Source organism: Lithobates pipiens, unplaced genomic scaffold, assembly GCF_037356315.1.
Source record: "Lithobates pipiens isolate NorthernLeopardFrog02 unplaced genomic scaffold, aLitPip1_a1.2 Scaffold_8, whole genome shotgun sequence".
Lineage (NCBI taxonomy): Eukaryota > Metazoa > Chordata > Amphibia > Anura > Ranidae > Lithobates > Lithobates pipiens.
In genome coordinates, this window is record NW_027507903.1 from 349,619,052 (window position 1) to 349,643,740 (window position 24,689).

Consider the following 24,689-nt stretch of genomic DNA (forward strand, 5'->3'; position numbering starts at 1 on the left):
TATCTATCTATCTATCTATCTATCTATCTATCTATCTATCTATCTATCTATCTATCTCTTTTTTTTAGTTAGACTACATTACACTGAATAAATTTATGAAACAGCTGCAGCTATAAAGACATGTACACAAGGATATCCTAAACTGAGTGTGACAATTCAGTTTATCATGAACAATACAAAAAAATTAATAACTAATTAAAATCTAATCCAACACCAGATAAATTTACACCATATACAAATTCACGCTATTTACGTCCACATATACGAACGAGCATATTCGCTCATTACATGAACGATTAACCACACAAACGAGCAAATTCGCCAGATTTACAAATATATCGTATACACCTATACGAACGATTATGTACGACCGTCACGATAAGCGCAGAGTACTCACTTTTTTTCAATGCCTTTTTGATTCTCCTGTATTGGTCCGGCTCCCTGGATTTGATGTCGGACCATCGTTTCCGGAGCTGATCTTTGGCTCTTCGGACCCCAAATTTGCTCTCCAAAGTGCTCACAACTATCGTCATGATGCCATCTTTTCGGATATTGGGTTTGGGATACGGGCCATTTTCCCCATCGTAATCCTCCCTTCTCAGTATATTCACCATCTCCACCATCTCTTCAAAGGCCATGTTTGTGGCCTTAAACCTCTTCCTTGTTCCGGAAGCATGGGGTTCAGGGCTTTCCTCCGCGCTGCTAACTGAAAATCCGTCCGCCATCTTCATCTATTCAATCTCCCACAGCGGAACGAGGGTAAAAGGGGCGGGGAAATACGGTCACACGGAATGTCAGGGGCGGGCAACGTGGGCGACGCAGGCGGAGCTTGAACGCATGCGCTGTATATAAAGCGTTACCGCAAGGCCGTACGTTTGTCCGAACGGAAGCAGCGAGTGATACACGCGACGGTAAAATGGTTATCTTTTTATTTTTAGGGTTTTAGGCCTGCGTTAGGAATGTATATAGTGGGATTTTACCTTGTGGATGGTTAGTTGAATTTAATGTGGGTTGGTGGTTGAGTGGGGTTGGTGTTTTGTGTGGGTGTGTGTGGGGGGGTAGTGTGTGTGGTAGTGTGTGTGGGGGTGGGGGTGGGTGTATGGGGGGTAGTGTGTGTGTGGGGGGGTAGTGTGTGTGGTAGTGTGTGTGTGGGGGTAGTGTGGGTGGGTGTAGTGTTGGTGTAGTGTGTGTCTCGCCTACATTGTCACAATATAAATAGTGTGCATTTGGTCTGACATTAGTATTTATGTTTTTTTTTTTTTTTTCAGAACTCAAAATGCAAAAGTACACTCCGGACCCCTTTAAGGAGGAGGCATTCCTGTCAACATTCATTGATATATTTGAGGTGCACAGGAACCTGTGGGATTCCAAGCACCCACTATATTCAAGCCGTCCTGGCCGGAGGAAAACACTGGGGACAATTTTGAAGTTTGTTAAAACCCGACTCCCCCAGGCAGACATTAAGTTTGTGAGCTCCAAAATTCAGGGCCTGCGTAACAAGTATAGGCGGGAGCGCAACAAGATCCTAGAGTCCCAAACATCAGGAGCAGCAGCAAATGAGATATATGTACCTAGGCTGTGGTATTACAACAGGCTGCGTTTTCTGGATGACCCGTCAGAAGCCAGGCAGTCACTTTCCACTCTTCCATCTACCCTTCCCTCCACCCTTCCCTCCACCTCAGGTGAGCCACCCCAGGAAGATCCAGACCCTTCCTTGCTGGACGAAGTTGATGCGCCCAGCTGGAGCCAGGTATATTTTATAGTTTCTAAAGTTAGGATTGCTCAAATATTAATGATGTAAAGTTCAATGTTTGAATTGCTTCCAAATCTAGGATTTCATCACAAATTAAATTAGATATAAGGATACAGTAGTTTCCACAAATGTGGCTAAAAGCTTGGTGAACTGATGGAAAAATGATGGTGTCAAAATGATAGCCTTTTGTATTTCAAGACAAATGTATTTGCAAGTGAGAACTGTAAAATTGTCAGTGATTGATGATTTCAAAATATAGACATATTTTATTTCTTTATTTCTTTATTTTTTACACAGGATGAGCTCACCCAGGAGGAGGCCGGGACCAGTGGTATGGAGGAGGAGGCCGGGACCAGCCACACGCAGGAGCTAGCTGGGCCCAGCAGGAGTCGGACCGAAAGTCAGGTCCCTCCCCTCCGCCTAGCCAGCAAAAGGCCCAGGAGGATGACGCAGACAGAGGAGGAGTCATTGGCGCTTATACGTCAAGCCAGCCAATTGCTAAGTAAACCCCCCAATCCTGAAGAGGCCTACGCTACATATTTGGCAAGCAAGTTGCTTGAAATGGACAGCGCAACTTGTGCGAAGCGATTTTCTTCGACAGTATTCAGCGGGGTCTGAAGGGTGAGCTAACACCAACCACCAGACTGTACAACACAGACCCTACTGCTCCTCCTCCTACCACAAGTCCACCACCAGAGGCACAGCCTCCAGCGAAGCGTGGAGGGAAGGCTAGACGGAAGAGTCGGAAGTGACTGCCTGGCTTCAGTCTGCTCTGACAGAAGACGCAGGCTGTTGTAGTACCACAGTCTGGGGACATAGATCTCATCTGCTGCTGTTCCTGGTCTGTGGGATTCTAGGACCATGTTGTGCTCCCTATTTTCATGTTACACAGGATCTGAATTTTGGTGGCCACTGACTTGATGTGTGCCTGGGGGACAAAAGGCTTCACAAACTTCAAAAGTGTCTCCAGTGTTGCCTCCCTCTTGATTTTGTTTTGTACAGACTAAAAATAAAGATTTATTATTTCCAAAAATATTGTAATTTTTTTTTATTCTGGATTAAAAAAACAGAGTTTATTTGTGAGTAGGCAGGTACATGTCAAAAGACTCTGGGGGTTATTTACAAAACACACGTTCATGTTAATATAAATATGCTAACTTCAAGTGCAATTTTTAAAGCACTGCAAGTGCACTTGGAAGTGCAGTCGCTGTAAATTTGAGGCTTAACATTTGAAATGAGGGGAAGCTCTGCTGATTTTGAACATTCAATCATGTATAAGCTAAAATGCTGGTTTGGGTATCTATCTATCTATCTATCTATCTATCTATCTATCTATCTATCTATCTATCTATCTATCTATCTATCTATCTATCTCTACTTACATAGTCTGCTTGGACAAAAAAAACGCAAGTCCATCTAGTTTAAACCCCCCCCCCCCCCCCACAAAAAAAAGCAAAATAAATAAATAATTTTAAACTAACAATAGTAGTTCCAAAAATATATAGTAATAGATAAATTATAAAATTAGATATCTATATATTTTTTTTTTGAAGTTTTTATATATATATATATATATATATATATATATATATATATATATATATATTCTCAAATTGGAATATTAATCATAGGATGAGGATGAATAAAAACATTTGGGATAACTCTGTGTGAATATAAGCAGCAAAGCTACTTCACTTTTCTTGCATTATGAAGAAGAAAAGAATGTGCTATATTAAAAAAACACAAAATTAGCAGCATGACGAATATGCTAGCTTCAATACGAACACTAGTTTTACAAGACCGAGCGCTTCCGCCCTGTAAATCCTTTCTGGGCATGCGTCATTCTTAGTCCGTCCGACTAGCATACTGACGACCGTACTGTCCGCTGAAACCAAAGTACGACGGACAGAATTTCGAAAAATCCGAAATTCTTAGTACGCCGGACTGCACGCTGAAAAAGTCAGCTGAAGCCCACACACAGACTAAGTACGCCATACAGTCCGCCCGTGTGTACGCGGCATTAGACATCCAAGGCAGTTTTCAATCTGATTAGTGGCTGTGAGAAACCACCAGGAGCATGCAGTGATTATTTGGGAACACCTCTCTTGCATGACAACCAGAGGTCCCCAAATTACCAAAATAAGTGTTGTGGCGTGAAATTAAGGCTTCCCGCAGCCCCTTCATGTTCCTGATGAGCATTCTCCCCTGCAACTAACAGCTTCTTCACCCATAGTTACCAGATAAAACAGTCACACAAAATGCTGCTGCTGAAAGGTTGCAAACCTTGGGCTCCATGTTATCTTCCTGTGCCAGCACCTACAACTAGCTTAGCAGCTACCAGCAAAAATGGGCATTAACTATGTATATGATGTGAAGATCTGGGGCTTGTTGCACAGAAACAGCCTGTACTAGTCTGAGCTAAAGTAGAGGGTGTGGCAGTTTAAAACTTCTCTTGGGCAATGCAGTAGACCAGTTCACACTGAGGCTTGAACACATCTATTTGGAGGGGACCCCCCACGCATTTTTTAAATGCCTTGGGGTTCCCCCCAACATCCATACTAGACCCTTATCCAAGCGTGCAGCCCGGCAGGTCAGGAAAGGGAGGGGGATGAGCGAATGCATCCCCAACCACACCAGGGCGCATGCCCTCAACATGTGGGGGTGAGTGCTTTGGGGCAGGTGACGTCTTCCGGAGGCCCCACCCCCTTGTGACATCACTGACCGGGGCATGGTGGGTTTGTGAAGTCACAAGGGGTGGGGACTCCGGATGCCATTATGTGATGGCCACGCCCCATCATTATTTAAGACTTGTTTGACATCGGCGCGGACGGATCAGCGGGACGCAGCATCGGAGAAGGGTCATTGACGGCAGCAGCGGCAGAGAAAGAAGAACACCAGACAAAGAAGACAGGATAAAGAAGAAGAGCAGAAGAAGAAGCAGGAGAAGGAGAAACCCGGAGGGGGAAGATGCGGAAGAAGATAGAGGAAGACCGGAGGGGGCAGGCCGGATAAAGGGGGCTTCCAGATTCCAATAAGCCTTCTGCCCACAGAGCATGACAACCACTGGGCAAGGGGTGTCGGGAAGAGGCCCTTGTCCCCATCAATATGGGGGCAAGGTGCTTTGGGGTGGGAGGCACAGAGCCCCCCCTGCCCAAACCACCCACCCCCCATTTTGAGGGCATGCGGCCTGGTATGGTTCAAGAGGGGGGGGGGCACTTGCTCGTCCCCTCCCTTTCCTGACCTGCAAGGCTGCATGCTCAGATAAGGTCTGGTATGGATTTTGATTGGCCCACACGCCATATTTTTTTTACATTTTGGCATGGGGGGGGGGGGGAGAGTGCCCATGCTGTTTTTTTTTATGATTTTTTTTGCCAGCAATTCTTTTATTTACATTTACCGGGGATGCCAGCTGACAGTTGATGACTCATCAGTTTTTAACCCCTTCCCAACCGCCGCACGATGATATACATCAGCAGAATGGCACAGGTGGGCAAAAGGGCGTACAGGTTTAAGATGCGGCATTACAGGTGCCGCCATGTGCTCCGTGAACGCAGGTTCCACGGACTTGATGTCCGCCGGACTTGCTCTCTGATGCCCGCGATTGTGTAAACAAGGCATTTCCCCATTCTGCCTAGTGATATGACAGAGATCGCCCATACCCCCCACAGTTAGAATCACTCCCTAGGGCACACTTAACCCCTTGATCACCCCCTAGTGGTTAACCCCTTCCCTGCCAGTGTCATTTACACAGTAATCAGAGCATTTTTTTTTGCACCGATCGCTGTATAAATGACAATGGTCCCAAAATAGTGTTAAAAGGGTCTCCGATGTGTCCGCAGATTGCCGACATTACTAATAAAAAAAAATTATAAAAAAAATGCCATAAAACTATCCCCTATTTTGTAGATGCTATAATTTTTGCGCAAACCAATAAATATATACTTATTGCGTTTTTTTTTTACCAAAAATATGTAGAAGAATATATATCAGCCTAAAATGAGGAAAAAAATAGTTTTTTTAAATATATTTTTGGGGGATATTTATTATAGCGAAAAGTAAAAAATATTGCGATTTTTCTAAATTGTCGCTCTGTTTTTGTTTATAGCGCAAAAAATAAAAACTGCAGAGGTGGTCCAATACTACCAAAAGAAAACTATATTTGTGGGGAAAAAAAGGACATAAATTTTGCTTGGGTGTACGACCGTGCAATTGCCAGTTATAGCAACGCAGTGCCTAATTGCAAAAAGTGCTCTGGTCAGGAAGGGGGTAAATCCTTCCTGGACTGAAGTGGTTAGCAACTAGTTATATACAGTGAATGTACAGCTAAAAAACAATCTTGTGGTAAAATCTCAGCAAAAACGTGGTACTTGCATTTTGGATGCGGGTCCATTGAAGTCTATTACATGCAAAACGCTGCTTTTTGCAGGAAAAATAGTCCCCAACACTTTCCAAAAATGCAGAGGCACAAAAAATGCATTGATGTGAACGTATTCCATAGGAACTCATGTAAAAAAATCCCCTGCATTTCTGCAAAATGCATAAAAAAACGCATTCGTGTGAATTGAGGCTAATGGCCCATACACACGATCTGAAAATCGGACTAAAAATACAGTTTTCGATGTGATCGTATGATAATGGGATCGTTAGTACATAGCTTTGGAGAGCTGATCACGACATTATTTGATCGAAGCATGAAAATTTTCCTTGTACGATACCAGATCGTACAATTTTCATTTAGTCAGTACATTTATCGTTCTGAAAATACAATACAAATACACTACAACACATTACATCGATTCCGATTTTTTTTTCCTGTCGTATGAGAATTTTCATGATTTTAGTAACCTATTCAATTTCTACTCGCGCCTAGTAAGCGAAAAAAGTCGGACAACCCGTCGCCCTGATTTTCGCATTATGTGTACAGGGCATTACCCTCTGAAATGGAAGAAAACAATGTATTTAGTGAGAGTACAGTCAGCTTTTGCATTGACTGTATGCCGATAAATAATACAATGTCCTGTGAGCCACCACTATGTACCTCTATAGGGTTAACAGACAACGTTCCTATTTTGAATCAGCAGCTAGCGTTATACATGTCTCATAAATCATGCAAAATTTGTTCAAATCGACTATAGTACGCTGCGCTATCAAAATGAAAAGTAAACATAAAATGTAAATAATGTAACAATAGTGCTTCAATATTCGTGCACTGCTATAAATAGAATTTTCAGAAAAAACTATAAATCATCCCCATTGCCATTCCCTCTGCTTTCCTATTAAAAACTGACCACATTAAGCAGGAGAGCACATATTGGTCAGTTCTCTACCAATGATCAGACTTGTCCTGACAACACCCTGCTGCACAGCCATTTACTCAAAGATTACGTCTCCTCCCCCCAGCTCTTATACTCCTAAGAAGAGAGAGAATGTGATCATTTATAAAAAAGGGAAAAAAGCAAGCCTGCACAGGTGCCCCCCCTGGAAAGTTGCTTTCCATGGGAGCACTCACCAAAAAGTAGGGGCCTGGAGCGCCAGCGGGGACCCAAGAAAAGGAGGATCTGGGCTGCTCTGTGCAAAACCACTGCACAGAGTAGGTACTGTAAATATAGCATGTTTGTTATTTTCATTTTTATAAAAAATGAAGGTCTAATGTCACTGTAGGGCAGTGGTTCTCAACCTGGGGATCGGATGACGATTTGCCAGGGGTCACTAAGTCCTGGGCTCTCCAAGCCTTTTCACAGCCTCCCAGCAGGGCTGCCTCTGGAGCCTGGGGCTGCCAAGCTGGTCTGTTCCTGGAGCCCACGGATGCCCACTCAGCCTCTTTGCAGCCACCCATTCAGTTCACGGCATGGGTGGGGGGCAGAGAATAGAGGTTAGCTGACTGGTGAGGAATGTGAAGTGGGAGGGGCTGGAGGAGACCCTATCTCCTGATTTCGGTATAGGTGTCACTTCTGCGAGACACCATAGAGCTGGAGACAGAGTAAAGCCGGAGACAAAGTGATTAGAGTTGCCATTAAAAGTCCCCACTACAGTTCTCAGATCATCCCCACTACCTGCCAGCACTGCCACTCATCCCATTCACCCCACTCCCCACCAAGTAATAAAAATACAGAATACATGGAAGGGAGAGGAAAAGAGGGGGAGGAACAAAGAAAAAGGGAGAGAAAGAATAAGGGAAAGAGCAATAAAGATGGCTAGAGAGAGGGATGGAGAAAAAAAGAAACTGGGATAGGGAGATGAAAGGGAAACAAAGGAGAACAAAGAGAGAGTGGTACATCCTAAAATGTACCATAAGAGGTTTTACTACTGTACGAGTGGAAGGGACTCTGGAAGCGCTAAATGTCTGTGGGTTAGGGGTGCAAATTACTTGTCTTGTCTTGCCTTGGGTGTTGGCAACCCACGCTACAAAAATAATTTTACTGTTATGGGTCCCCACAACTTGGGAAATTTTATCAAGGGGTCACGGCATTAGTAAGGTGGAGAACCACTGCCCTAGGGCCACTTTTGCCATTGTCATTGGCTTTGGTTTAATGAATGTAGCATACTAACATAATAAAAATATCTTTCTTTCAACCGTCCAAACAATTTGAATGTGAAATTTGAAAGTGAATATATGGAAAATTTTATTTTAGTGAAGGGAAATCTACAAGGCCTCTGACACCAATATCTATAAGATTATCTTATTAGTATTGTTATCTCAAAGTATTGATGCTGGTGTAAAAAATGCGGTTTCCATGAAGACAGCTTCTACAACCCAGAGGATCTTGACGGTCTTCTTGGGCTCTGTTTGTTATGTAACAAAAATAAACACCACTGGCCACCACCAGACATTGGCGTAACATCAGGGGTCGCAATGGCAACCCTGTGTATACTTCAGGGGGCCCATGCGGCCTCCCTGTCACACTCATTTTACAGCAGTATATAGAGAAACTGTTGCCTTCCATTTTCCTTCTGCAGCCAGTGAAAGCCTGCTTCTCCTCCTCTGCCTCCTGCTGGCATTCAGAGGACTGTGTCCTCAATTTCCTTTCTCTTCCCCAAATGTTAAACATCAGGGGTCTGTTTGGACCCCCCCCCCCCCCATATTTCATCAAGGTCCCCCAACAGGGCTGCTAAACAAAATTGTGAAAGAACAAAAAAGTACAATATAATACAATGGAAAAAAATAATAAAAATAAAAAACTACTGACCCCATTCTATGCCCTATTGGCAAAGTTCACGGCCACACTGACACTGTTCACTGCCCCACTGACACCAACATTGTTAGTTCATTTTCTATAATAAAAAAAAGAAGAGTGCCAAAACCCCAGTGATCTTTGATTTCTTTCATTTTGTTCAGGTAGATCTCCACCTCTCAAAAGGTTGCCTACTCTTGCTTCAGAGTATAAAAAAGAATTGGAGAGGTACTGTATTTCAAAATGTGGAAAATCTTTTTCCAAAGTCTTTTGAATTACCTTCCCTATATGAATATCTGAAAAAAAAATTACGAACACTTGGGAGTATGCGGTGGGTGTATCTTGGTGTGCAGTGGAAGGGGCAGGTCAACTTTTGCATCGGGGGCCCACAAGTTTCAAGCTACATCTCTGGATCCAGGTACATCTATTTTTCAAAAAAAAAGTCAGGGAAACATTCCAAAAAGTAGCCAACGAGTCCAAAGACACCCCTTTAATCAAGACTAAGCGAATGGAATCTTTAAATGTATAGCAAACCTTTTCTCCACTCTCCTCCTCTAGGATCCATGTCGACTCTATCTAAAATCTAAAATTGTGAACTTAACCCCCTCAGGGCTGTAGTTATGCCATAAGACAACTAACTTGTGATCTCATGATACCAATTTCAGTTGCATTAATGTGGTCATAGATGTGCCACCAAAATTCTCTTTTCATTTTCCAACATAATAGGCACCACATTGGCACATCAAACCAGCTGCTAACAAGGCCTGTACTTGTAATCACTCTAGGCCCTTGTACACATGGTCGGACATTCCGACGGAAAATGTCCGATTGGACCGTGTTGTCGGTTAATCTGACCGTGTGTGGGCTCCATTGGACTGTTTCCATCGGAATATCCGACCAACAGTTTTTGAGCTGGGCTATAAAATTTTCCGACAACATGATCCAATCGGACTTTGTCCGATCGTTTGTAGAGACTTCCGATCGGACAAAGTGCCACGCATGCTCAGATCAAATTACAAGACCAAAGCTACTAGCCTGAACGTAGTCCTGTCGTAACAAAATTATGTCATCAAGTTCCGAACGATCGGATTTTCCGACAACTTTGTCCGACCGTGTGTATGCAACACCAGTTTTGGACAAAATCCTACGGATTTTGTTGTCAGAATGTCCGACCATGTGTACAAGGGCTAGCAGAAATAATACTAAAGCTCCCTTCACACTAGTGTGATTTCAGATGTGATGTAACTCACAAAATTGCAACTTAACACAGTGCTATTTTGGAAAATGTTCCTGTACTACTTTGGTGTGATTCTAGCATGATTTTGGCCCCACGGAATATGCAGACCACTTTAATGTACTATCTTAGTAGCATCCAAGTTGTGCTACATAATTGCACTGAAAATGGGATAAAAATCAGATCACAGCAGTGTGAACCTAGCCTAAAGGTCCAGTTTACTTTTAGTCTATTCACATTGCTTTCAAGCTCTGAAGAATGGGGTCTCTTTGGACCCCCGAAACGTATTTAGCATTTGGATTATCCCTTGACTTTTATTGGAATAAAGTTGTATCAAGACCTTTGCAGTGGTGTGGTGCTTCAATTTCAATTTTTACTACATAGAAATAAAAAGCTGACTAAGGTTCTAACCTTCCATTACTGTACAAAAAAAAAATTATATCAGTAATACTGTTGCAGATGTTTTCTTGCTTCCTCTCTAGTGAGACCGTTGTCAGCATAACAAAGAGTGGGGGGAAATTACTCTAATGGTGCCCTGAATAGCAGTAAAAATATGCCAGGGGTTTTAATCCTTCCGCACTCTATCCAAAAAAAAAAAAAAACATACACTTTAACAATAATTTCAAAGCAGCTGTAAGCCAAATGGCAATCAGAAATTTACATGTGATGCGTATCAGCCTCAGGCCAGTAAAAAGGGAAATGTGTATATGAACAAACCTCGGAGCCCTCCTATGTGTGACAGTGTCAGTTAGTGAAAAGCCTCCACCCAGTTTTACTTTCCTGCTTTCTATTAACTACATTACTTGTGAGAATGCAAAACACTCAGCCTTCTATAATCTGTAGAACACAGATACAATTTCCTCAATTTACACATATCTCCAGTTTCTTTTAAAAAAAAATCCCAAATGCGTAACAGTACTAACAGTATTAAAACTTTAATTCTGACTGTAGAAGAACTATTAAATAATACATAGTATTTACAAAGGTAGACATGCGCAGTACATGTGATGAACAGCTAGCCACATACAGAAAGGCAAATGAGAATATTGGATGAAGATGGAACTTGGCCATGTGGTTAGATGACAGCATAACAAAATATATATTTTTTTTTATTGTGGAGTTGTACATCAATCGATGTTACATAGGAGTATGTCCAGTAACAAAATAACAACTGCAAATTGAAGAAAAAAAAATATCTATAGCATATACAAAACAAGTATTTTCTGCACAAGAAGAGAAATAAGGTGGCATCCATTACTGAAAATGCTAGATGTTGAGACTGTTATTCTGATGCAATTGCTCCTATAACTTTTCACTTACTAGCACAGAACAACTAGGCAGATCAGAAGCTAGCTAGATTAGAGCTGTTGGATCAGAATAACAGTCTTAACATCTAGCATTTTCAGCAATGAAAATGTACTACATTTTTATCTTATGGTTGATCAATATCCACTTGGACATCAAACGGGAAAGAACTAGGTGTAGACATACACACCTCTCCTCTGTGATTTGGATTGTAATTATCATATCTGGCATACTTCTTGTTTAGGATAACCCTTTAACTAGTTGTGTCTGTGAATTCTGTCTTCAGAAAATGACTATCCATTATTTCTATTGTACATTTTGTACTATGTGCTATTGTATATTTCTCCCCCAGCTGAGCTACAAGGCACTCTGAAATGGAGGCAGAAGAATTTCCAGATTCCTCCTATTTAATTATAATGTATATATTTAGTTACAGAACAACAACCTCTCTTTTATTTTATTTTTATTTAAATAAACTGGCCATATGATAGATGACTGTAAACTAAAACCTCCACTAACTTGTAATGCAAGGCAGTTGGATCTCCTAGGACTTGACTTGACTGTCAAAAAGTAGTTCCAATAAAGGGAAGAGAAGAGTCATATTCAGTTATAGATGAAGCCACTGGGTGAACAATCCAAACGCTTTCTGTATCTTGGTGTCAACAGCTCTGCCATAGTTTCCACCTTCTATTGAGCTGTATAATTGCTCCAGCAGTAGCGCAAGCAAAGAACAGAGATCTTACCACAAGTCTCCAAGTAGTATAGGATATTGTTAGTTGTTTGAACTAACATCTGCAAAACTATAAAATATCAGTTTTGTGTCAACTGACCCTTAAAAATGTTTTCTGATGTCACAGTAATTCAGACATGCTGTAGTTCTAAACTACTGCACTGAAAAAAATATGTGCTTACACACGTTATGTCTAACCCTTAAGAAAACTCTCAGGGAATGTTTGCAGTATTTCACAGAGGTTTCACATAGTGGGACTGCATGAGCAATGTTTTAGTAATCCTTACAATCACATATTTGACTGAAATGGCAAATTATGAACATACCAGTAAACTCAAAGCACTATTTGAACACTATGCATAACTGCAAATTAGCTCAAAAATGGCACATGTGTGTCAAACCCCATCAAATATACCATTTGTAGAGTAATACCCTCTTGGAATATATCCCTTTCTAGAGGGATAATAAAGTCTACAACTGCTACAAACTTCCTCTCTCTCCATTTAACATATAGGACACTGCATTAGAATACATTCCATTAAGCGAAATAGGCAGAGCATTTGATAGTTTCTTGGATATTTTATATAACAATTTACTAAAGAAAAGTGCAAAAATCTCACCCAAGAATTAACATTATTTGGAAATACCAAGCAAGAAAAAGTTAATGAAATATAACTAATGCATTCGAAAATTGTAAAAAAAAGTCTAAATACTAAGTTTCAGTTGAACCTAGACATGACGTGGCCAAGCACATGACTGACACACACAACTCTCCTTGTATGCCATTATAGCTAACACTGCAGTAACTGGCTCCTGATGCTGTGATAATTAGGCAACAGACAAACTTCACTTCACAGTTTGAGATACAAGTTCTTTTATGAAGACAGACTGCCATTCAAAATGTAGTGATTGATCTTCAGTTAAGTGTTTCACAACTCCAGGGATCCAAGCTCAGCTGTGTTCCTTGTGCCAAGTATCAGCAAAAGGCAGTGCCCAAACATTGACTAGTCCTTCCTGCTTCCGATGCATTTCCAGGATCTGAATAACCAGTGCTTACATGCAATCAGCTAAAGACTGGGCATTCCTCAGTCTTTTACCTATACTTTGTGATTTGAACTGAACATATAAAAACGCCTCAGTCCATCGGTGGCTTTTGACTCATATACACAAATATGAGGCTCACATCATATGAGTTTTTTTAATGGAACCAGGTAAAGTTCATAAACAGGTGATGGCTGTTAATTCTTGCCATGAGAAGTCAAGTGGTTTCATGTCTGTAGTGACTCGGACTTGTATCTCTCCTAAAACAAAAGCAAGATAAAAATGTCATTAGCTTCTAAAAGCTGTTAGTAAAATAAAATTCAACGCAACCCAAAACATTTGCAGATATTCAGATCCCAAAATAAGGCCAAGCAGAGGAAATCTAGACCAGTGTTTTTCAACCTTTTTTTTTAGACAAGGCACTCTTTATAACAGCGCACCATCTAGGGGCACACCAGTCTGAGGGCTCATTCACACCGGAAGGTGCATCTGAGCATGCGCGCTTTTTTGCATGCTCCCGCACGTCACATTTTTTAATGAGCTGCCCTATACATCTGAAACAGCATAGATGATAGATGCATGGGGGTGTCATTAAGAATGAATGTCACCCACAAGCATCTGCAAAAGGCAGCACATTTTGTGTTGTATGGGAAAATGTGTGCTTTTGCACGTGTTACGACTAGCACAAATCCCTTCCACCTAGCACAGCCCCCCCCCCCCCCCAAATCCCCCTCATAGCACAACCCTATTCTGATCCCCCAAGCACAACCCCCCTCCTGGCACAAATTCCACTCGACCATGTCCTACTTACCGATGATGTCATCAGTTGCTAAGGACATGTCGGGTAGCACAGATTTCTGGTTTGCTGGCAATAGTTACAGAGAGGAAGAGAGAGCTGGGAGGAGGTGCGGGCAGATCTCTCTGCCTTCACTCTATACAAGAAGTTAACAAGCGGATCGCTAACATCGAACAGTTGCCGCGGCATCCCTGAGGACTCCTGGTAGCAGCCTGGTTGAAAAACACTGGCCTAGACTATATTCATTTCATTAATTCATACCATTTATATTTGCTAAGGCTGGGTTCAAACTCTCTTTGCATGCAGCTCACAGCAGGGGTGCCCGTTCACCATTTCAGCACGCATTTTTGGATGAATTTGCACCTGAAATTGACCAAAAGGCGCACAGGGCTCCTGTGCAAATTCGCTCCGGAGCCACAGCAGAGATATGTGAACCAGCTCCATAGAGAACCTGCATCCAATTCGCAATAGTGTGAACCCAGCCTCACTTTTTTTTCTTTTTTTTTTAATCTTAGCATAACTTGGGACCACATTATTCTTTTTCTTAGTGGGCAAACTGTTTGATTGGTGAACCAAACAAACTTTACACATTTAACAAGAACAAAAAATAATGAAATAATTCCTCTAAAATAAATCACTACATTAAAAAGTAAATACCTATATTTAAGCTATCAAACATAGAGCCTGTATTGTTTACGAAAGTGCTTCCTGTTCCTGGTTCATTGATGAAGTATCCTCTGCCACCCTCATTTACTTGCTGCCAGTCTGTGTCCAGAAGCTGTAATAAATAATGAAATTAGTTTAATGCACAGAATACATTATAAACTCAAGATTATTCGAGAATTACATGATATGTGATGCTTACTTACAGCTAAAAGCTCATGGTCAGATAATATGTCTTCATCATCACCTAGAAATAAAAATAAATAAATAATTACAACCTTACAATATAATTAAATCCCTGTCCACATAATTTTACTTGGCTTAAAACAATCAGCATTCAAGGTTAAGCTATTAGATCTAAACATTTGTTCTTCATTATTTACAAATGCAGCTCTCAAGCTGATTGGTGGCTGTGTGGCACTGTAGGACCGATAATGTACCTACAGCAACTAATCCATATACACTTGCCATGGGAAAAGGACTTTTTATTTAGCCCTTTGCATTTGATAAGCTATGTTTTGGCAGTGCAATAAATAACTGAAGGACTAGCATTATCAAACTACTCAAAAGCAGTCTTTTAATTAAGTGTAACTTTATCTATGAAAGCGAAATATGGGGCTGTTAATTTTTGAAATGTATCAACTATATAAAGTTACAAAGAACTGTTCAGGAGACTGAACAATAAATACTTGCCATAGGCAGTTTTCTAAAGTGACTGTTGTACACTTAGTAGCGTTCTTTATCACATCTTATATTTTGTGCTTTATTAGTAATTTTATTAATAAAAACTATGGCCATTACCTTCTGAACTTGATGGCATGGGTGACACCTGGAAGTGGTAATTGTCATTTGTGCTGTCAGGTAATTGCATTTCCATTTGATCATCCCATGGCGACATGCTGCTGGTGACTTCAGACTGATTCACACCTGAAACAAACATTTACATTATACATTATGCAGACACTAACCAGGTTCATGATAATCTTTTTACATCAGACATCAAGCATCATCTGATCATTCCAGCAATGACCAGGGACAGAGAGGTAATACTCTAAGTAGGTCTTAGTCTAAAAAAAGGTGAAGCCCAAAATAGTCAAATGGAATAATAAAACGGCACCTCTATTTGACTTCCTACCATGTGATAGTATACCAGTAAGAAAGGTAATGACAGAGTTTATTTTATTTTCACCAACTAGACTAGTCACTTAGGCCCCATACACACTATTCGATTTTCTGCAGATTTTTGTCTTCAGATTTACCAAAACCATGTACTGTAAAGGCCTGCTAATGCCCCGTACACACGATCGGACCTTCCGATAACAAAACCATGTTTTTTTGTTTGAAAGATGTTGGCTCCAACTTGTCTTGCATACACACGGTCACACAAATGTTGGCCAACAATTACGAATGTAGTGACGTACAAAATGTAGGTGATATCCCTATTATGAACACTAGTGATATCTCCGGCTCGTACTTGATTCCGAGCATGCATGGACTTTTGTCCAATGGACTTGTGTACACATGATCGGAAATTCCGACAAACATTTGTTGGGGGAAAATCTGAGAACCTGCTAGCCAACATTTGTTGGCGGAAAGTCTGACAACAAATGTTTGATGGAGCATACACATGGTTGGACTTTCAGCCAACAAGCTCACATCGAACATTTGTTGTCGGAAAATCCAATCGTGTGTACAGGGCATTAAGGTTTGACCTCATAATATATGGTTCTGGCAAATCTGAAGACAAAAATCTGCATAAAATCTAATAGTGTGTATGGGGTCTAAGACTGATATACTAATTTACTTTACCTTCCTTTCTATTTCGGGGACAGCTGGGTATCACAGTAGCCATGGAATTGGTGGATTTAGACTCACCTATATCTGAACTGCCAGTAGCTTCCTGTATTGAGTAATCTGCGACTGTGTAATCACTGTGATCCTCCGGTAGCTGACAGTGTTTCACTGCTTCTTCCACCTCATCTGCTGATGTGCTGTCAACCTACAACAGGAAAGCACAATAGCAGACATGTTAACCACAAAGCACAGATATTGAGCAGGTGCTGACAGATGAAAAACATAACTGCACAAAGTTCTAAGGCTGTACCTTCTTTCGGGGTCTGCTCTTAGAATCGTTCTGGGACTTAGACTTGCGTTCTAAAAAGAAAAAAAAGAAAACCAAGGCACTGATTAGCATATAGAATTTTTTTTACGTATCTACCAGTAGTAGAGTTTAAAATCTATTGCTTCTTTACGTTTTTGGAATCATTTTTTTTTCTAGATCCTTGATTGAATAAACGTATGCATTTTGATATTTTTCATTAGTGTATTTACCGACATCTGGACAGTATGCCAAGAATAACAAATTAATATATTATAAATACATGTATAAAGCTTATAGCTTATAATGGCTGAACTTCTTGTAATGTGGTAGAAACTTGCACAATGCACAGTAAAGCTGGCCTATACACTGTGCAGATTTCAGCCAGTTCCTGAAGAGCCCGACTAAATTTGTTTAGTAGGCAGCGCTGTTGCCTGACATCCTTTGAGTTAAAGCTTAGGAATCCTTCATCCACTATGTATATTATAGATGGAGGGATTTTTTTTTTTTGTTCCCCCAAGGTATGTATGGCCACCTTAACCCTCAGTAGCCAATCAGCAATTGTTTATCACTGTTCTGACAATGCTAAAATGTCAAATATGGAAAATGTAGTACCTTTTTTCTCTGTCTTAATTGGAGCTGGCAACATTTTGTAGACTCGTACAGCACTAGATCCTTTGTAGATGCTTCTGTCCTTCACTTCTTTAATATCAGGAAGAGAATTCATAGCACAGCGGAAGTTAGCTTTCCAGGTCTTTGGATCAGGTTCTTTCGCACCCTGTTTATACCTCCCTGTATAAATAAAACATAAGCATTATTAACAGTATGAAAGATTTGCGAAAGCAGAATTTGTGACAAGTTGTTCTCACAGGGGCAGTCAATCGGTATTGATGAAATATTCATTCCAAAACTACCTAAAGACCACAAGTCATTTAAATGAGTTTTAAATCTATTGCATCAGTTGCAAAAACAGCTAACTAGCTACATAGGATAACAATCGCTCAATCTGCCCCCTTACAGTCAGATCAGTAAACAATCGTACATCCATGAGTATTCCTGACTCCTCCAGAACCTGGTGCCTAATTCAGTTTAGAGTACAAGTCAGCTGGGATGACTAACTCCTGTGGATCTAGTGTGCAATTTTATGGAAATATCTTTCACAAGAAAGGCACCTGAGGTCTATGGCTAAAAAGATTTGTGCAAACTAAGCTTTTCCTTTTCACAACAGGCAAAGATTATGTGCTGAGGATTATTTATGGTTACTCTTACATAGTTATGGCTTCTTATGCCGCGTACACACACCGGACTTTCCGGCAGACTAGGTTCGGCTGTCTTCCCGAAGGACTTCCGACGGCCCTTCCGAGCGAATGGACTTGGCAACACACGAACGAACTAGGTCCATTCGAAAGTCTGTTTGTTTTGAACGTGAGGACGTAAATCGGGACTAAAAAAGGATGTTCAATAGCCAGTAGCCACTAGCTTCCCTTGCGTCGTATTTGGTCCGTCGGACCAGCATACAGACGAACGGTTTTCCCGATAGGAATTGTGTCCGTCGCACAGATTTGAAACATGTTCTATTTCTAGGTCGGTCTGATTTTTTATGTGAAAAATTATTGGATTAGCCCACACACGATCGGATTGTCCGATGGACTGATTCCGTCTGACCTAGTCTGCCGGAAACTCTGGTTGTGTGTACGAGGCATTACATAAGACACCCAATACAAGACATAGCTGCTAATGCAGATAAGGCACTAAAAAGTCTGTGTTATCACAAACCTAGAGCCAACATCTGCACAGAGGACGGCCATAAAGGCCCACCCAGCATGTCATTTAAAGCCGATCTTCAAGCAGATATAAAAACATAATTTCTGTACATAGGTACATTCAAATGTCACAATGTATGTAGGAAAATACCATACGGTATCCTGGTATCAGCTTTCTAAAATCCTGTGCACAGCAGTATTTACAATGGAGGATTAAGAGGCAGCACTGACATACAGTATATGTATAGCCAAAACGTTATCGTTCTTATCTTCCATACAGTATCTGTCTCAGCTTTTTATTTCTGTCTGTGTCCTCACTGAGTAGATTCACCCTGTTTGCCCTGATAACCAGAACCAGAGGTGAGGGAAAATCTTCCACCGGGGACACCCATTCCAGTGACAACTATCTACAAGGGAATTTCTATTTATTTTGGAGTGATTTTCTATCACTTTCTCTTGTATCTATGGGACAAGAAGTAAAGAGAAATCACCCCAATGGAACAAGACAGCAAAAAATAAATAAATCACCCTCTCATACCCTATTGGAAACTAAACAAAAATACTTAAGCTATAAAAACACATTAATACAAGCTCTTAAGCTTTGCTTATCGTGAGTTAGTCAATGGCTTGAATATGGTAAGTAAAGATAGCAAAGTGATGACTTTCAGTGTGCTGCTTCTCCTTTACTGTCCAATCACAAGCTAAGAACAGGTTGGTAACCAAGGTGAACTGTAGTAGAAAATAGAACAGGGCCAATGCTGTTTGACAGATGTGCCTGCATCATTAAACTGATGTAATATAATTGAAATCAGTTGTTTGATATATATATTTCAACTATGTATTTAGCCATTTGCCTGGAGTTTAGCCTAAAATACTAATATATAACTACTATGGGCCGCATTAACACCCGTGTGTTTTGGAATGGGGAAGAAAAAAAAAAAAAGGTATGGATGTTGGACATATTCTTATAGCTAGTAGTTGACAGGGAATATAGGGACTTTTAGTTTTATTATCACTTATGAATCATTGACTAGACTAGACAATCGTTCAAAGCATTAGTCAATTACTTGTAATTTTTACTCTACCATACAAACCTTCTCGCCCCAGCCAGAACATAAACTAAGATAAATATTAGTTCCAAAAACCAAACATGAACTTTGAAACGTACCTGTGTGAATAGCCCAGCTACGGAAAAGAGAGGCATCTTTGTCCATGTCCCAACCATGTCGTGCAGCATGCTTCCATGGGATCTGGAAGATCATTTCCTCCTGCAGGGATTAGTAGATCACAATTAATATGCATGTTTACATGAAAGACTTGCAATTTACCGCACAATAAAATATTTAGTACCTTGTTAAGCCATGAAAGACCTGGAATTGTTCTAGATTCAATCTGCTTCTCAAGCCAAGGTCTCATCCTTAAACGTGTGGTAGGCATTCTGCTGTGGAGTATCAAAAATATTATTATTAATCAATGACTGATATGTAATGATCTTACTTTGCAGAGTAACTATTAGCATGCTTAGCAAATGGTCTGTAACTAAATAGCATTAAAATGTTCTGATTACACCATGTACATGCCTAAAGATTTCAACAAAATATAATAACAATACTTTAGATGCAGCAAAGGACACAGAAGGTGGATGTAAATAGATACTAGAAATTTCATCAGAAAACCCATTATGTCATGCTAAGCTGCCGAGAGTTGAATTATGATTGCCTCTTGCACAAAAGTATTTATTAAGTCCATAGGAGTACCAATGTAGGTCAATAAAAGGGGAAGTTAATTTGCATAATTTATGTTTCTCATATATATATACACACACACACACACACATATATACATACATATACACACACACATATATATATATATATATATATACACACATATATATATATATATATATATATATATCATATCATAGATATCATATATAATTCCCCATCTATAAACTTGCTAATCTTTGTTTTGTGAACTAAAAGCACGTGTTTCAATGTAGAAGGCCGAAGCATCCTTCTATTATTAGAACGCCAATTGCATGTAAAAGGATTGCAATATGATCTCACTGAACACACTTCCTGCTAACACTACCCCTATTATTTATTTACTTTACAGAGCAGGCGTGGTGGACATTTGCCGCCAAGAGAAGAGAACTCAGAGAGCCACCTGTCATTCGCCTGGTCTAATTTATCTCAAGGAAGCAAAGTCCAGTAAGTGATCCAGTTAATATCTGCAGCACTGCAATTGGTACATATAAAAGCATTTGCCCAAATAAAATAAAAAAAGTCACCAAAACAGCACTACTAAGCTTTGTTCCTTTAAAACTGCCCACATGTTCTCCAGACTAATGGAGCAACATTCAGGGTGCCCTCTAAGTGCTCGCCAGCACTATATGTAAGTAAGGGCTCATACACACAAGCATATGGTGAATATAATAAAAATACAGCTAGGGCGATTGTTTGCACATATACACATGGTCATGCTCAGAGCTGTGTATACCTGTGTACAGTTGTATCTTGTAATTCATTTGTACAGGCAGCTGTATGCAACACCTATAGCTCCCGAGCACCAAAATGCAGCCAGATATGGGACAATATGCCTGTGTGTATAAGTGTATTAGCCAAACACACTGACATATCTAGTAAATGCAAAACCAGACAGCCAGGCAAGTAGCATTTTCAGGATAGGTGCTCAATGACAGGCTACATTATCCTTTCAGTACAAGTTTATTTTTTAGATGGCTGTAATTAGCTTGAATGACGTGCACAGCCAGGAGCAGCTAGCCCTTGTCACCTGTACAAGCCCCAAAGTAACCCTAAATTGTATTGAAAACAATGAACATGTTTCTGTACATGCTGCATGCATCCTGTAACTTTTATTCCACACATTAGTGTTGGGTATTCCAACTAAATATGGCTCCCCTTATTTACTAACATACACTTTGTTAACTAAACAGCCTCTAATCCTTTAATGCAGATGAGTTGCACAACCTACGTGTAATGTTTACATTCTTGCCCTTTATTTATAGTCTGTATGATTTAGGGACTTTCCTAATTTGTTAAAACATTTCTAATGTAATCTCAACACAGTTGAATGAACTTTGAATGACACCAGCACTTCTATCTGAAGGCAAAAAGTCTGCTAGAGCAGCGCCACCACGTGGACAAGTACTGAACCTTGTGTATAGAGAATCTGCTTCCAATAGCCTGCTTCTTACAATAGAGCCAGCCCTGCCATCCACATTTACACAGCAATTTCCTTAACAGAAACTGCTGGAGGGCAGCAACATAATTAGAACGAACTGGGTATCCAGGGAGCCATGTCATCATCTCTATAGCCAACAACAAGACTTCATGTCACACAAGCCTCGAGCTAGAACACCAGTTGTTATCTGGGTGCACTGGGATCAACACACCCACCTCTCCATAGTCCCATGTGCAGACCATAAAATGACTAATATCTATTGCTAGAGTCCTATGTGCATGTGCAGAGACACACTCCCACTCCTCTGTAGTCCCCACTACTAGTCCCATGTGCAGAGACCTCATTAATAAACACACCCACCATTCTGTAGTCCCCTATATTAGTCCCATGTGCAGAGCCCCCATTAATAAACCCCACCCTCCTCCCTATACCCCCACTATTAGTCCTATGTGCAGAGACCTTGTTAATAACACAGCCACCTCTCTGTAGTCCACACTAAAATGTCCACAATGCCTGTGCAGAGAGCTATGTGCAGAGCCAACACTGATATACACACACCCACTTTTACTGGAGTCCCCACCATTACTCCACTACACATGTGCAGAGTTATATACAGAGCCCCATTGATAGACACACCCACCTCTCTGTACTCCCTACTATTAACCCGATGTGCAGAGCGCTATATACAGAGCCCCCCCCCCCCCCCCCTAGATAAACACCCCCCTATCTGTAGTCTCCACCATGCCATAGTCCTATGTGCAGGAAGCTAGATGGAGAAATCCACCTGATAACACTCCCACTCCTTTCTAGTCCCCACTAACAGTTCCATGTGCAGAGCCCCTACTGATAGCACCCCCTCTATACAGTCCTTGTGCAGAGAGCTGAGCCCCTACTGATAGCACCCCCTCTATACAGTCCCAAGTGTATGTAGAGATAATGCCCAGCAGCCTTGAGCCTTGCCTGCCCTCCCTCCAATTGTCTTGTTTTTTTCCTCTGTGAACTTCCTTGTACGTGCTGGGTGTACTCTGTATTCTGTACTCTGCACCCCAGAATGAGCCTATCCCGACACTCTGCACCCCAGAATGAGCCTATCCCGACACTCTGCACCCCAGAATGAGCCTGTCCTGACCCTCTGCACCCCAGAATGAGCCTTTCCCGACATTCTGCACCCCAGAATGAGCCTGTCCCGACACTCTGCACCCCAGAATGAGCCTGTCCCGACACTCTGCACCCCAGAATGAGCCTGTCCCGACACTCTGCACCCCAGAATGAGCCTGTCCCGACACTCTGCACCCCAGAATGAGCCTGTTCCGACACTGCACCCCAGAATGAGCCTGTCCTGACACTCTGCACCTCAGAATGACCCTGTTCTGACACTCTGCACCCCAGAATGAGCCTATCCCGACACTCTGCACCCCAGAATGAGCCTGTCCTGACACTCTGCACCTCAGAATGACCCTGTTCTGACACTCTGCACCCCAGAATGAGCCTATCCCGACACTCTGCACCCCAGAATGAGCCTGTCCTGACACTCTGCACCTCAGAATGACCCTGTTCTGACACTCTGCACCCCAGAATGAGCCTATCCCGACACTCTGCACCCCAGAATGAGACTGTGGTGACACTCTGCACCCCAGAATGAGCCTGTTCTGACACTCTGCACCCCAGAATGAGCCTGTTCTGACACTCTGCACCCCAGAATGAGCCTGTCCCGACACTCTGCACTCCAGAATGAGCCTGTCGTGACACTCTGCACCCCAGAATGAGCCTGTCCTGACACTCTGCACCCCAGAATGAGCCTGTCGTGACACTCTGCACCCCAGAATGAGCCTGTCCTGACACTGCACCCCAGAATGAGCCTGTCCTGACACTGCACCCCTAGTATCACACTGACCCCACATGTAGAGCCCAGCTTCATACTGTACATAGTCCATCCTAATGCACAGCCCAGCTCCTCCAGCCTAGAAGAGAGTTCAGGTAAACTTTGTCATCCCTCCAGTACCTGCTGCTGCTGTCGTTGCTGGTGAGCGCCGTTGCAGAGCTGCTGAGTGAAAGTAATGTAGAATTGGAGAGCTGATGACTGAACGTGGTGTTGAATTGGAGAGCTGAGTGCAATGCTTAGTCCTTAGAGAGAGAAGAGTTGTGAACAGTAATGTGTGAGGCTGGCGGGTCCCCCATGTATAAAAGAGATGGAGCCCGCCCTGCATCGTGCACAGCACCCCTATTGGTCGGTACGGGATGTCAGCGAGCGGCATCATTTCTGGGAAATCAGACTGTTGTATTGTAGCGAGGATCTGGGGGAAGTCCCTTGTCTAGCTGTCCTCCCTCCCTTTCTAATGACAGAACACAGGATATACAGGAGCGTCCAATCACCGTACAGCATTGGGTTGTAGGAAGACACGTGCCTTCCAGGAACATCACATCTGCTGTCATTTGCAGCATGTGCCCTCTGCTCTATTCTTCCCAAGGCTTCTCAGTGTTGTATGTGACAATCTTCAGTGAGGTACACGCTGACTTTTATTTCATTCTATTTGGAAGGTTCTAGTCGGCAGTCTAAGGGGTCCACTTACCTGACAATTCCTGCGTTCACTTATGTGCACTTACCTACATTTGTGCTGCATTGGCAATGCGTTTATATTTATTTTTATGTTTATGTCTGCTTTTAGAGCCTATTCACACCACAAACTGCGCAGTTTTGACCACATGTTTACATTCATTTGAAGCACTCTTGACGTGGGCTTAAGTGCATTATGCATGCGTTTTGCGCTGCATTTGCAGAGTGGCACAGTGCAGTGGATTAGAAGCGCGTCTGTAGTAGTTGTTTTTTCAGTGCCAATATGATACCAATATTTCGGCCACCTCTCCTGACGATATTTTTGTACTTTTTAAAAAACAAAAATGTTACACTGTCATTTTAAGTTTTTTGT

At 41.7% G+C, this 24,689-nt stretch overlaps 2 protein-coding genes and 1 long non-coding RNA gene across 7 annotated transcripts in view; 2 read left to right on the forward strand and 1 right to left on the reverse strand.

Annotated features, from left to right (window-relative positions):
* The window catches only part of LOC143963619 (uncharacterized), a 463,825-nt gene that overhangs the window by 347,114 nt on the left and 92,022 nt on the right, over positions 1–24,689 (forward strand). For all 4 annotated transcript variants that reach the window (XR_013271009.1, XR_013271011.1, XR_013271010.1 and 1 more), the window contains exon 5: positions 20,674–20,768. This is a non-coding gene — a long non-coding RNA (uncharacterized LOC143963619). The remainder of the gene's footprint in view (positions 1–20,673; positions 20,769–24,689) is intronic.
* Positions 1,271–2,749, forward strand: LOC143962592 (uncharacterized). Its single transcript, XM_077471878.1, has 2 exons — positions 1,271–1,750; positions 2,051–2,749. Exons 1-2 carry the CDS (start codon positions 1,277–1,279, stop codon positions 2,369–2,371), a joined length of 795 nt encoding a protein of 264 aa, XP_077328004.1. The 5' UTR covers positions 1,271–1,276; the 3' UTR covers positions 2,372–2,749.
* Positions 11,079–23,986, reverse strand: IRF1 (interferon regulatory factor 1). 2 transcript variants are annotated; one of them, XM_077473304.1, is made up of 10 exons: positions 23,765–23,986; positions 19,906–19,993; positions 19,724–19,823; positions 17,408–17,584; positions 16,799–16,848; positions 16,570–16,693; positions 15,496–15,621; positions 14,901–14,941; positions 14,689–14,809; positions 11,079–13,495 (listed from the first exon to the last, which is right to left on the reverse strand). In XM_077473304.1, exons 2-10 carry the CDS (start codon positions 19,990–19,992, stop codon positions 13,413–13,415), a joined length of 909 nt encoding a protein of 302 aa, XP_077329430.1. In that variant the 5' UTR covers position 19,993; positions 23,765–23,986; the 3' UTR covers positions 11,079–13,412. The 2 variants fall into 2 exon arrangements, with proteins under 2 accessions (XP_077329430.1, XP_077329429.1); XM_077473303.1 differs by having other exon boundaries at positions 19,906–19,996; positions 23,765–23,984.

Bases quoted from the DNA above. Each gene is read 5' to 3' on its own strand.
- LOC143962592 (XM_077471878.1), top strand. From the start codon at position 1,277: ATGCAAAAGTACACTCCGGACCCCTTTAAGGAGGAGGCATTCCTGTCA. The intron at 1,751-2,050 runs GTATATTTTATA...TTTTTTACACAG, and splicing joins ATGCGCCCAGCTGGAGCCAG to GATGAGCTCACCCAGGAGGA.
- IRF1 (XM_077473304.1), bottom strand. From the start codon at position 19,992: ATGCCTACCACACGTTTAAGGATGAGACCTTGGCTTGAGAAGCAGATT. The intron at 16,694-16,798 runs GTACAGCCTTAG...TTCCTGTTGTAG, and splicing joins AGAGCAGACCCCGAAAGAAG to GTTGACAGCACATCAGCAGA. The intron at 14,810-14,900 runs GTAAGTAAGCAT...TATTTATTACAG, and splicing joins CTGACCATGAGCTTTTAGCT to CTTCTGGACACAGACTGGCA.